Source organism: Montipora foliosa, chromosome 3, assembly GCF_036669935.1.
Source record: "Montipora foliosa isolate CH-2021 chromosome 3, ASM3666993v2, whole genome shotgun sequence".
In the NCBI taxonomy this organism is placed as follows: Eukaryota; Metazoa; Cnidaria; class Anthozoa; order Scleractinia; family Acroporidae; genus Montipora; species Montipora foliosa.
The window spans coordinates 68487515-68500890 of record NC_090871.1 but is presented as its reverse complement, the minus strand read 5'-3'; the positions used below and the strand labels follow the sequence as shown (position 1 = coordinate 68500890).

At 39.6% G+C, this 13376-nt stretch overlaps 1 protein-coding gene across 6 annotated transcripts in view; it reads right to left on the bottom strand.

Annotated features, from left to right (window-relative positions):
- The window catches only part of LOC137998095 (uncharacterized), an 84744-nt gene that overhangs the window by 34811 nt on the left and 36557 nt on the right, over positions 1-13376 (bottom strand). For 5 of the 6 annotated variants that reach the window (XM_068844509.1, XM_068844508.1, XM_068844510.1 and 2 more), the window contains one exon: positions 8174-8477. The exons of the other annotated variant lie outside the window; for it this stretch is intronic. In XM_068844509.1, the coding sequence (XP_068700610.1) occupies positions 8174-8477 (304 nt within the window). The remainder of the gene's footprint in view (positions 1-8173; positions 8478-13376) is intronic. 6 annotated transcript variants of the gene reach the window in all.

Genomic DNA, 13376 nt, shown 5'->3' with positions numbered 1-13376 from the left:
GGAATTTTAAATCCCTTGAATTCACAAAGCTTAGCGACCAGTATTTCTGAATCACGTATATGTGCTGACATCTATGCTAACTGACCGGATATGGGAAATGGTTATTTCGATTCGCTTACAGCTGTCAGTGACCAAGTTCCACCTATCAAGACCCGGCTTATAACAATTCGTCCAAAAGCACCTTGGTACACCATTGACATTGATAATGAAAAGAAAGTGTCGCCGCAGGTATGAACGTAAGTGGAGACGAACCAACGATCCTACTGATAGAAATAAACTACCTAGAGAAATAAATGTAAGCACGTCAACCAGATGATCCATGAAGCTCAAGTCTAACTTCTACTCCAGTGGTTATATCAAGAAAACAAGGGTAATCAAACGTATCCTCTTCAGACTATTGACAAGCTCTTGCATCGTAAGAATGACGTAGTCCTTCCTACTTTCTTCATATGACGAGAATCTTGCAGAAACGTTTTGCTGATTATGTCATCAACAGATCCCTACTATTCCATACTAACTTGTTAAGAAGTGATGATGTTGTTTCTACATTCAACCCGATGGCACTGAGAGTGAATTGTTTGAATTCTACCAATATCTGCCAAGTCTGTTGAAGCTATCATACGATCGTCACCATCTAAGTGTTGTTGCCTCGACCCATTACCAACATGGCTTTTAAAAGAAAACTTGCATTTACTACTTCCACCTATCACCAACAGGTGTTAATATGTCTCTTGGCTCAACATTTCCCTCATCATTTCAAGAAATCAATCATAGGACCTCTGCTAAAAGAAACCGTCACTTGATGCTGAAGTACTAAAGCATTATCGTCCTGTTTCCAATCTGGCTTTTATATCAAAAATAATTGAAAAGGCTGTCGTCCTTCAAGTTGAATGACCACCTTTCGACAAACAACCTATGTGAAACATATCATCAGCGTACAGGCGTTTGCACAGTACAGAAGGACGGCACCTTCTAAAGGTACAGAACGAACATTGGCATCGACTGGGATAATTAAACAAGCTGTAGTACTCCTACTTCTTGACTTATCCGCCGCATTTGATACGGTTTGTCACACTACGTTTGCTTAAGTTACTCAAATCACGCTATGGAATCACCGGTAAGGTAAGTACCTGGAGGGAATCTTAGTTAACAAATCGATGTCAAGCAGTAATGATAAACAATCACATTTCGAGCTCACGTGATTTATCCTGTGGTGTCCCACAGGGCTCGAGTGTTAGGGCCGATTCTCTTATCACTCTATACTGCTCCTATGGACAGGACATCATTCGACAACATGGTTTGGAGTAACAGCTCTACGCGGATGATACACAAATGTATCCTGGACATGCAATCCCGTCAATGAAGATCTATCTACTATAAAATCTAGCATTGAATCCTGTGTATAAGAGGATTCGTGCAACGGGATGTCTTCAAACACTGCCTGAAGTTAAATTGATGACAAATCCCAGTTATTAATCTTTCCACTCCAAGCGAGTTACCGCCCACGTCCCAACTGCCAGCAACATCGGGAGAGGAGGCAATAAGTCCCGTGTGAGTCCGTTGTTCGTAACATCGGTGTGACCTACGATGAAAACATTCTCTTTTGATGAGCACATCCGTTCTATCACCCAAACCCGCGTTCTGGCATCTTAGGAAACATATATCAGATACGCCACTATCTGGACACTGATTCACTGTTTAATTTTGGTTCATGCAGTTCATCACAAGTGTAAATTGGGATTTTTGCAACTCTCTTCTCATTGCGCATCCAAAGTGTCTACTAAAACGACTTCAAAGTGTTCCAACATGCGGCGGCGAGATTGGTATATGGATCCAGGAAAGTACGATCAACATCTCACCCGTACTGCACCAGCTACATTGGCTCCCTGTTGACAAAAGCATCACCTACAAAATTTTACTCATGGTCTTCAAGTGTTTACACAACCTTGCTCCATCTTATCTTAGTCACTTGATCATAAAGTACACACCAAATAGAGCATTAAGATCGAGCTCTAAAAACTTGTTGGTTGTTCCTCCATCACGGACCAAGGGATAATGGTGACAGGGCCTTCTCTGTATGCGCGACCCAAATTATGGAACAATCTGCCTGAATCATTGCGACACGAAACTAAACTGTGAACCTTTTAAAAAGAACCGAAGAACTTAATTTGTTTAAAATTGATTTAATTTATTTCTTTTCTTATTTTCATTAATTATGTATATATTTTTAATTAAGTATATTTTTTATTATACTGCGCATTGAATGTGAAGCGACACTGAAACTTTTGGATTTGGGCGCTATACAAATTATTCGTATTATTATTCTTATATTATTATTACTATTATGATTATTAAACAGGCAAAATTGTCTCGTCTACGTAGCGAAAATAGAATAAGACCGCTGAATCCCCGTATTGATCCAACCTATATTCTCATGGTGAACCATAAAGAGATTGCACCGAGAACAGGGCCAAGCGGGGGACCCCAGTGGCTACACCATCCACCTGGTCACTAGAAAGTTAGCCTTGAACAGGAACTGAGTTTCCTTGGTAGCAAACTAAAACAAACTTCTTAAGATCATGTTTACTAAGGTTTCAAACCCGGGGTTACCCCTCAGTTATATACTTGACGGCAAGGTTAATACAATCATCTAGAGAGGATGTTGGTGAAGAGGCTATTGAAAACATCGAAGGAGACCATAACATCCCATGCAAAGATAGCTCATTGATTTTCCTTCCACAAAAAAGTGGAGGAATCTGAGGAAAGGCAATGAATAGGGCTGGAATATGAGGTTGGAGTGAGATTACTTAAGTATTTGGCCAAGCTGTTAGTAGTAGGTTAAGGGGCCTTATAGCAGGAAACTATGGGCCGAAATGGTGGGGTGGAATTTTGGCGCTGCGTGGTTTGTGCCATCTTTAGGGAGACCATAGATCCTAGCAGGATGGGATCCACTTGGAAAAATGGCCTCATAAACTCAGCGATCACAGTGACCTTTTTTTCCTTTTTAAAACAAAGTTCTCTAAAGAGAGCGCTGGAGTTTCCCTTCCCAGTTAAGGGTTAGGGTCGGATGTAAGGACCATGAATTTAGTAGTTGCAGTTAATGATTTTAAATAAACCCTTGTCCATATTCTTGTCTATCTAAAATTACTACCCCATTACCCTTATCTGGCCAAAATATTACAAATGTTCCTTGTTCTTTGTTACTTCTTTTAGTGGCTTTTTCAAATCCGAGGACCGGGGGTCGATAATGATGACACGTACGTGTGAGCCAAGTGCGACAATTCCGCTAAGCCAGTTTACCCGTGTCCTTTGCCTCTCCTTGAGATTCTTTAACATCCTCTGACTAATCAATTCAAAGCATGCGAAGATGTCCGTTTTGTTGATCGAAGGTGGGCAAATCGAGTGCGTAAGTCCATATTTGAGAACATTCAATGATCAGTGCTAAGAGAAACCGATGAAAGATTGGTGACAACTTCGTCGGACTTGAAAGGAAGGACCGAGTTTTTCGTGAGGTTTTTAAGTTTCTTTTCGTGGGTTTTGATGAATTCCTTCACCCCTTTCTTCACCTTGTGGTCAACATAAAAGAAATTGTTTGTTTATATCGGAATGTTCGTTGACACGTACCTCAAGATTGCGTGCCGTTTCACCAATGTAAGCTTGATTACAAGTACACGTGCCTATGTATATTACGTGTGATGGATGAATGTTTTTGTCTTTGAGTTTGAAGAGGGTTTCGATTTTGCGCGTTTGCCACAAGATATGGAAGTTAAATGTCCATTTGGTGTATTTGTTAAGTTTTGTCATGAATTCTTACTTTCAAATTCATTTCTCCTACAAAATGGTAGTTGAATGCCGATTTTTGTTCTTTCATCAAACCAGTGAACAGGGATAATCGTCTCATCATCTCTTGCCGTTGGGTTTTCAAGCTATCAAACAATCTTTCATCCGATCTTTCATCCGATCTGGATATCCCGCCAAATTCGTTAACGAGGTCATTAACGATTTTGAAAACCCAACGGCAAGAGATGATGAGACGATTATCCCTGTTCAATGGTTTGATGAAAGAACAAAAATCGGCATTCAACTACCATTTTGTTGGAGAAATGAATTTGAAAGTAAGAAATTCATGACATAACTTAACAAATACACCCAATGGACATTTAACTTCCATATCTTGTGGCAAACACGCAAGATCGACACCCTCTTCAAACTCAAAGACAAAAACATTCATCCATCACACGTAATATACATAGGCACGTGTGCTTGTAATCAAGCTTACATTGGTGAAACGGCACGCAATCTTGAGGTACGTGTCAACGAACATTCCGATATAAACAAACAATCGGAACCGGCCAAACACCTAAAGAAACGCCCCGAACACAAATTCACATGGGACATCTTGACTTCGGCTCACTCATGGACAAAGAGAAAAATAAAAGAGGCATTTTACATCGCACGCTTCAATCCAGTCCTAAATAAACGAGATGCTTCTGTGAAGCATACACTGGGTAGCCTGTGGTACGTGCTACAGAAAATAAGAAGGCACTGAATTGTGTGGTATTGAAATACAGCATTCCAGTCTCTGAAGAACAACAAATAAAGGAGAAGCGAGAAACATTGGCTTCTGGGCTGACATGTTGATAATTTTCAAGTTCCCTCACAACTTCTGTTTACCACAAGTGTGCCCTCTGAGCATCTGACAGCTTTCTAATACTAAAGTTCACTGAAGTTAAGCCCTGCCGGGCGGGGTTAGTGTTTGGATGGGAGACCAAGACAACATTCCCCTCGTAAAACAGAAGCATCGGACCGAAAATACTACTAACTCTAACAAATGCGAACTCAGCAAGGTACAGATCTTATTAGCTTGCTTTATGCAAAACAAATATTGATGAAAAAGCAAATAATTATTGATACACAGTTTTCAGAAAGAGCAGAAGGAAGTTTCCCGAACGGTCGATCGAGAATAAAATATTTACGACATCAAAACAACATTAATTTTGAACCGTGAATATAGAATATAAAAAGTTACGATCAGCGACAAACATTTTGGGAGATTTTTGCTACGTTCAAGTAAATTGCAAAATCGAAAGTGACATGGCCGGAATTCAGCGGGCGCCGTGATTAAGTTACCGCGGCATGTTTACTCGCCAAACAGTGAAGCATCTGTGTCAAATGATGGCAAGATACCGGGTTTTTGTAAGTTTCTTTTTCAGTCAAGTGTTATAAAGTTTGACAATGAAATGAGCGAAGTCAAAACAAAGATCACAATCGCCCACCTCTTATTTATGCAAAGTCAAAATTTACTCTCCAAGACGCGTACGACGTTATTTATCACCAGGTAATTCCATCATTTTGGAAATAGCAGCTACTTTATTATTCATCTGCGTCACAAGTTTTCACTGATTTTGGGGCTCATTTTGTTGAAACTCAAGCACGCTTCCAACAGGCCTGTGAACCCTTCCTGCTTACAGAGCAATACTAAAAAACTTCTCCCATATCACATTTCAACCTTAAGCTCGAAAATTCAATACACAACATGACATTATAATTCACAAAGGCAGAAAATACCACAGAATCCTTTTCCAGCGAAAAAATTATTGAAACTAACAACATATTTGCTCTTAGAGGCGAAAACCTCTTCCTATTTCATTGCGTGCGTGAAGACAAGAAACTCAATCGTGTCAAATTACCATGTACTTCAGGTAAATAGAGTTCACTTTGATTTCGTCTCGACGGGCGATAGATTGTTGTCGAAGTCCAGTACTCGTCGCTTTTGAGCTTCCTGCCTAGTTTATCCAACTGACTTTCCATTATTGAGCTCCATAAGGGTATATATCCACTAAAACGCCATTCGCGTTACATGACTTTCGACGCCATTGCAGGTTCTACTGTGTCCACCAGAGAAATCTACGCAGTTCCACTACCCTCTCGATCCTAAGAACATACGCGTAGAAGGCTCTATGCACAAAGACACCACTTACCAGGGGAGTGACAGGCAAGACTTTTACCGACACGGAAAAAAAAAAAAAAAACTAAAAAAAAGAAAAAAAAGAAAACAAACAAACTAAACGAAGACCTCGACTGGTTTGCCATAGGCAACCCAGTAACAAGTCCAGTCATTCCATCTTACTCTATACCCCATGGGAACTGGCATTACGTAACCACAAATATAAAACAGTTGGTTTATGCAATTTAATCACTCTGAAGATGATCGCAAGATCGAAAACGTTTAGTCAAACATTTTAAGTTTTTACCTTTTACTGTTTTATAATTTTACCGGCGAAATGCACATATAAATGGAAGAGTTGCAAGGACTGGAGAAAGAGTAACTGAAGTCGATGTCTTTGTTGCCTTCTTAAAATGAAGCGATGAATCGCTGAACTTAATTGAGGTGGACGATTTAAGAGAAGCGCCGTGACAATTACCGAAAGTAAGCCAAAGAAAAGTTCGTCGTTCAGAACTTCGATGTTTACTTGCAGATCTTCGATATTTACATTTTGTTATTATTATTTTTATTTTTTAGATCCTTAATTTTAGGGTATTTTCTATTGTAATTAGATTTTTAAAAACCAATTAGTGGAAAAACTAATAAATATTATCTTTTCTTAAGTTTTCCGTCAAAACAGGTCAACGCTTACCTTCCCCTTGGGTAATTTACAAGCGTGTAACCGCAAACGGGGAGTCAATCATAACCAAGGGTAACCCAACCGAAACCGTAACTCCAAGGTTCCCCATGGGCAACAGGTCTAGTGTAACCGCACCTAATAGAAGCTTACTTTGCATGGTGCTAGTTATTTCGTTAAATTACATTTCTTTCTTGTTCTGTCGGTTATCAGCATTGTTTTTGCTCCTTAATTATCGCAATTTGTCAATTTCAGTGATGTATAAGAAAAGTTGAAAACACGAGTTTTCTTCTTAAGGACAATTCAATGCGGACTTGAAGAATATGTTATTATGTGTTTCTGGCAAGGAAAGTGATACGGATTATTAATTTTGAGCCGCAAGAATATCGAATTTTGTCAATTGAATGTCGAATGTTGATTAAATAATCCTCAATTAATGTAGATGGTGTGGTTATGATTAAATAAATAGACACTTCCACGGTTTTTACCAACTTTTGGAGTTCACGAGTTAGGCAAAATCCGACAGGCGCCTTAAAAGTAGTAAAATTGACCAGTTTGAAAGGGATTTCTTGAAAATTAACCAAGATATAGCTCCTTCGCCCGCTTAAAGAAACCGTTGGAAGGATCTATTTGTTTTACTTTCCTTTCAGAATAGCCTGCCTGCGAATACAGTCGCCTCTCCTCGCTCCCCGTCACTTGGGACGCGTGAAACCTCCCAGCGACGGGGTGCGAGGAGATGAGGCTGTATTCGCAGGCTAACTGCATACTAAAAAGGGAAAGAATTTATTTATTTCTCTTTTTTTCTTCCCGTTTTAAAAGATTCCCGCTTTTAAAGATTTCCGCTTTCAAAGATTCCCCGTTTGAAAAAAATTCCTTGTTTTAAAAAAATTCCCGCAGCACTATTAGAGAAGTGAGCACCAAAGAAAATTCAGTAACTTAACTGACGTTAAAAAAAATACCTATCATAAAATTAGCCTACTGTTTATCCGGCGCCCAAGTCTCGTATTCGTTCCTAACAAGAACGTGGACCCTCTATCGAGTTCTGAAACGTCAGTTTCCGTCTCCTCCTCATCAGAACTACTGTCATATTCAGTCACCTCATCGTCAGCATTGTCTGGCCGGAAGCCGAAATCCCGGGGTCCTAGAGTTTTCTGAAGTCCGATTGCATTGAAGGTCAAAGATGTGTTACAGCGGTTATCAATTAGACGCACCCCTGAAAGACCCTTTTTCGAAATGTTTCCATGACGGTACTCCATGAATTTCTCATGGAAACATTTGATTGATGTCCACCTAAATTTCGAATATGAAAAAATGTCGTTGAGGGGCGCTAGTTACTGATAAACGCTATAAAATCTAATCTAGTTCCAAGGTCAGGCAGAAAATAAAATTGAAACCGACCACCAAGTTAATTTCCGCGATCCGCACTTGAAAACAAACAAAATCCATAATCCACGCTGAAATATTGAAGAAATCCGTGATCCGCTAATAGATCATATAGGTTACTAGATTACACAGGTTATATAGACAGTTGCTTATAATTTTTTACTTACAATTTGTTGAAATCAAAGCAGCAGTCGCCATATTCGTCACAAAATTTATCGCAGAAACATCGTAATGATTCCGCGCCGTTTTTCGGAATATCCGAAGCGTTTCTCTCGTCCACACCACATCTATTGCTGCAACTGTATCTCTTCAAGCGCTCTGTTCCGCGAAAATGCTCTTTTTCTTCCGACGCGTTTCTCTCGTCCACACTACGCCCATTGCTGCAACCATATCTCTTCGAGGGCTGTCTTCCGCGAAAATGCTCTTCTTCAAAATCACCGATTTGCTCGGCCCAGTCTGTTTCCCGCAGATCTACGCAGATGCAAATAATTATGTAAGACTGAGAACTGAATAAACAGGAAGAAAAACTTGTTTAGAAAATATTAGATCATTATAAAGATTTCCATGGGTGGTCATCTCCGCCATGTTGGTGAACGAAAACAAAAATCTCTCATCAGCTTCTTCTGTTCGTCTACTAGCAATTGTACATTACATTATTATTATCTGTCTCTAGAGATTTGTTGCAAACCATCTATTGCAAATTGAGAACGAAAAGAGAGGCACTATTGTGAGTTCAGAGGATATGGTTTGATAGGCCACTAAAAATACCATTATACTCTTTGTTTTCCCTCCTAGATTAAATTTGCATAATTATAGCATGGTTTCCTGCTTTTCTTGGGACTTAGAATGGTCCTAAGAGAAAATGGGAACAGTGCTTATGCAAATTTTGGAAGGCAAAGAAAGAGTATTATGGTACTTTTGAAAGTGGCCTAAACTTAAAAGACTGTGTTACTTGTTATAGAACGTTTTCACTGACGTAATTAAAATGGATACTAATTTTATGAAACAAAAGAAACTATTTGCATAAAAATAGAAGTCAATTCCCCGAGGATTAGTCTAAAACACCAACATGGCCACCGTTTCTTTGTTTTGGAACACCAACTTGGCCACCGTGACGTCACGTGAAAACACTTTATTGTTAATTGTTAATAGTGGTATGCGATGCCGATGGTCTGTTATGTTACTCCGAGGACTGCTTTAGGCTTGTTTGCGTGCGCCTGTGGTTAATTCTCTCATAGGGAAGTATTTGCAGAAGTACGGTGCTTTTTAGAAAGCGCTCTATTCTTGATCGTAAGCCGTTACACCGGTATAGGTCTCCACTCTTGTAATCTGAAGATTCTTTTGTGATGACCGAACGTAGCACATTAAACTAGAATTAAGGGTTAGGAGGACGCCAGAAACTGACGAAAGAATTTTCAAAGTTTGTCTCTTGCAGGTGCTTTTTACATTTTGGTACATTTTTAGCTGCGCTGTTCTCGTCCTGACTACAACCTGATGTAAGGGTAATTGGAGAACGCCAGCCAGTAACGAGGAACTTTCAAATTTTGTCTCCAAACAGCCAAACCGTTTATAACAGTTTTAATTCTGGCTTTCTAGTTTTAATACACACTTTCAATGCCAAACTAGTAATCGCGAAATTCTTACAATAACAGGAAATAATACTTTTAGATCCGCGTTCTTGTCGCCGTCGTCTTCGTCCTTGGTTAAGCTCCAATTAATGTGTCAAGCTGTCCAAACAAGGAACTATTTTGCCCCAGTGCTTGAAAACATCGGGAAGAATTACTTTTAAATAGAAATCTTCCCCACTGTTGTCAAGTTGTTTATCAGCGTCGGGGGCTGTTGGTGAAGTTTGATGTTAGGGAGACGACGCTGGCTACGAGAACTCGATAAAACAATAGGACCAACGAACAAAAACAAAAGCTCTGGCTAGGGCTGTTCGAAGCACGGTTAGCACTAACCAGCGTTAAATACTATGGAAACCTATAGGTTTTGATATCACTTGTCCCCTGCACGCCCTGCACGTGCGTTTTACACTAGTATTAGGGAGCTTTAGCAACGACGACGGGAACGGGAACGAGAACGTCTTGTAAAATCATAAACTCACGTTATTGCGATCACTTCCCAACTGTCCGAAGCTTTTTTTAATGGGAGAAAGGTGTGGCAGTGCCTCAGGAATGAAACCGGTATTAGCGGCACTTAATTTGGGGTAGAAAAATGAAAATTTATCTCCAAGTGCTAAAGTTCTCCATAACACTTCAAACTTGGTTATTTCACGTTGTTGCTTTGCTAACGACGGCAAATAAATGGACAAATATGAAAAACGCACGTGCAGGGCGTGCAAAGCTATTGTTTTTGTCCACTAAATATGCAAATTTGTGACGTTCTCGTTGCCGTCGCCGTTGTCGTTGCTAAAGCTCCCTATTGTGTATATTTTTATGCCGTTCTCGCTCTGACAAAGGCGTGAATTGACCACATTTGAGATGATGGGGAAAACGTGAGCGCATGACCATAAATTTTATTTTTTCTCTCTAAATATCCACACTGCCTTCCTCACCTATTAAATTCGCCGGTACCCATTTATGCGCCTGGGTGCAGAGAGGTACCATGAGAGTAAAGTGCCTCGCCCAAGAACACAACATAATGTATTCATATATCATATTACTTAAAATAAAAGAAGAAAAGAGGACAGGGCAAGGGGAGGAGGAGGGATAAAAGTAAGATTTTTACACGGTGTGTGCTCTCGAAAGGATAGGGAGTCTAAGAAACGACGACGGCTACGGCAACGAAAACTCCAAAAAGCAGAAATATTATTGGTTAAAAGAACCAAAATGATCGTGCTGCACGTACGGCACGCAATTTTGAACAATTCTCTCCCGTACTCGTCAAAATTATTACGTGAAATGACCAAATTTAAGGTTTTGACGACAAAGTGGACAAACTACGGTGAATCTTTCAGTCTCACTCTTTACTTCAAAGCCGTCGGTACCGATCCAGTTATAGGACACTTCACCCATGTTGTATAATATAAACAAGATGGAATAATCCCGAAATAGTTAGAGTAGCTCAACCGTATATTTTGAAGTGACGTTTTCGTCGCAGTAGCCGTCGTGGTTTCTTAAACTCCCTAATAACCGCGTGGTAGCAAGGTCACAAATACCTAACCTCAAAACAATAGATGGGGATACAATACATTGACACGAGTCACCCCCAACCCTAGCCTGTCATGTCACGCACTTCAACTCACGCATTTAAATATGATATTTCTTGGCAACAACAATTCATCGTAACTTAGAAGACCAGACGGAAAACATAAAAGTGATATTCGCCAGCAGATATCTCCCTTAAGATTTCTCTTCCTGTAAATGAGCACTTTAAAATCTAAGACACGGTCGTCAACAAAAACGACGTCGGTTAAAAGAGGAAACTTAATTGCACATATTTTTGCGGTGCCCTTAACAACATCAGGGATCTTTAACAACAAAAACGGCGACGGCAACGAGAACGTCACAAATTTGCATATTTAGTGGGCAAAAACAATAGCTCGCACGCTCTGCACGTGCGTTTCCACTCTTGTCCATTTCTTTGCCGTCGTCAGCAAAACAACGACGTGAAATAGCCGAATTTGAGGCTTTATGAACGACGCGAGCACTTTAAGATAAATTTTCATTTTCTTCCCTAAATTAAGCGTGACTCATGTCGGTTTCACACCATTGCCATGTTAAAACGCTTGGAATAATCGCGAAGTGATTACAATAAAGAGAATTTATGTCTTGAGATGACGTGCTCGTTGCCGTTCCCGTCGTCAATAGGGAGCTTAAGATTTTACGACGGCGACGGTGACAACAACAGCGTAAAACAATGATATCACTGGTTAAAAGAACATAAATTATCGTGCTGCATTTGCAGGATGGATTTTAGGACGAAGTCTTGCGGTACTCTGGATAAGGACGACGTGAAGTTACCAAATCTGAGGTTTTGATGGCAACGTCAGCATGCAACAGAGAATTTGTTATTGTCTATTTTCAATTTGTAATTGCTCGTACCAATTTATTTTTTAGGATACTCCACCCAAATTGTAAGAAATGAAGAAGATAATTATTTTGTGATATTTAGAGGTGACGCTTTCCATGAAGTCGCTGTCGTAGATCTTAAGGTCCCTATTGCTGAGGTTCCCTAGCGACATGAAATCACCAAATTTAAAGACTTTAAGATAGTACACGACATTAGACTGGGACGGTTAGATGAGGAATCTACCGTGAAAAAGGTAAGAATTCATCCATACTTATTCGCACTATTTTAGTTTTTTTCTTTTTTATGCATTTAAAACTGATCACCCAATGGGTTAAATGTGCATCTGGTTGTGTTTGTCTTGATTTATCCATAGCTGAAATGAAAAAATCTAGCGAAAATTCTGAGTTCATTCATAGACATCACTCGGCCACATGGCTGCTCAATCCAAAATTTGCTTGTTCTCAATGTAGCGTTATCTATAATCCACCATGACACAGGAAAGGTAAAAGAGATAATTGTAGCCGCATTTTTTGTTTATGAGCCAATTTCCCAATTTGATTAATTTCAGATGTGTTGTCTTTCAGAGGAATTTTAGTCTGTCTAGCTTCGACAACTAGCTAGCTTTGTTGTTCTTCTGATTTCCACTGTCTGTTACTATGGCTAGACAATTTTGAACGCTACTTGTCGTGTTAGTCATAGAACAACGAATTAGCCCAGTCAAACGAATAAAAGGCCCTGTTGACATTAGTTTTGACCTCTGCTTTTGTCTGTACGAAAACTTCCTCTTATCAAGAGAAAAACTAATTTATCTCTATGTCATTTTAGGGCACCGGCATCAAATGATCTGCGGAACAAGTAAGGAAATCACAATCTATTTGATTAAATTCATTCCCTGCCCATAAAGAGTCTCGTAACCCATTCTTAATTGCAAAGTTGGCCGAAATAAGAATTTCTTTCTTTAGATTTGCTAGATAAAAATAGTGGTCGATCCACCAAAACCGTGGGCGAGGGGGAGAGTTTATACTAAAATATATAATTTAATTATGTCCTTTTAAAAAGGGATAAGGCATCGCACCCTCCCCATACACACACAGACATATCTGCTCGTCAAATCTAACAACATGAATTGGGAAAATATTGTAATACTAGTTTGCAAACTAGAAAAATTTTCTGGGCATTGTAATCGTATTTGAGGATTTCAGTTTTTAAAAAATGCTTGTTCTTTTTTAGTGGAACATTTAGATGGAATGACGATAAGGACAGGCTCCTTCTAGTTGAAATCCGCACAGTAGAGCCATTTAAGTTCAAGAAAAACACCAAACCATCTGGCCACGCCTGGGCTAAAGTCGCTGAGGGTGT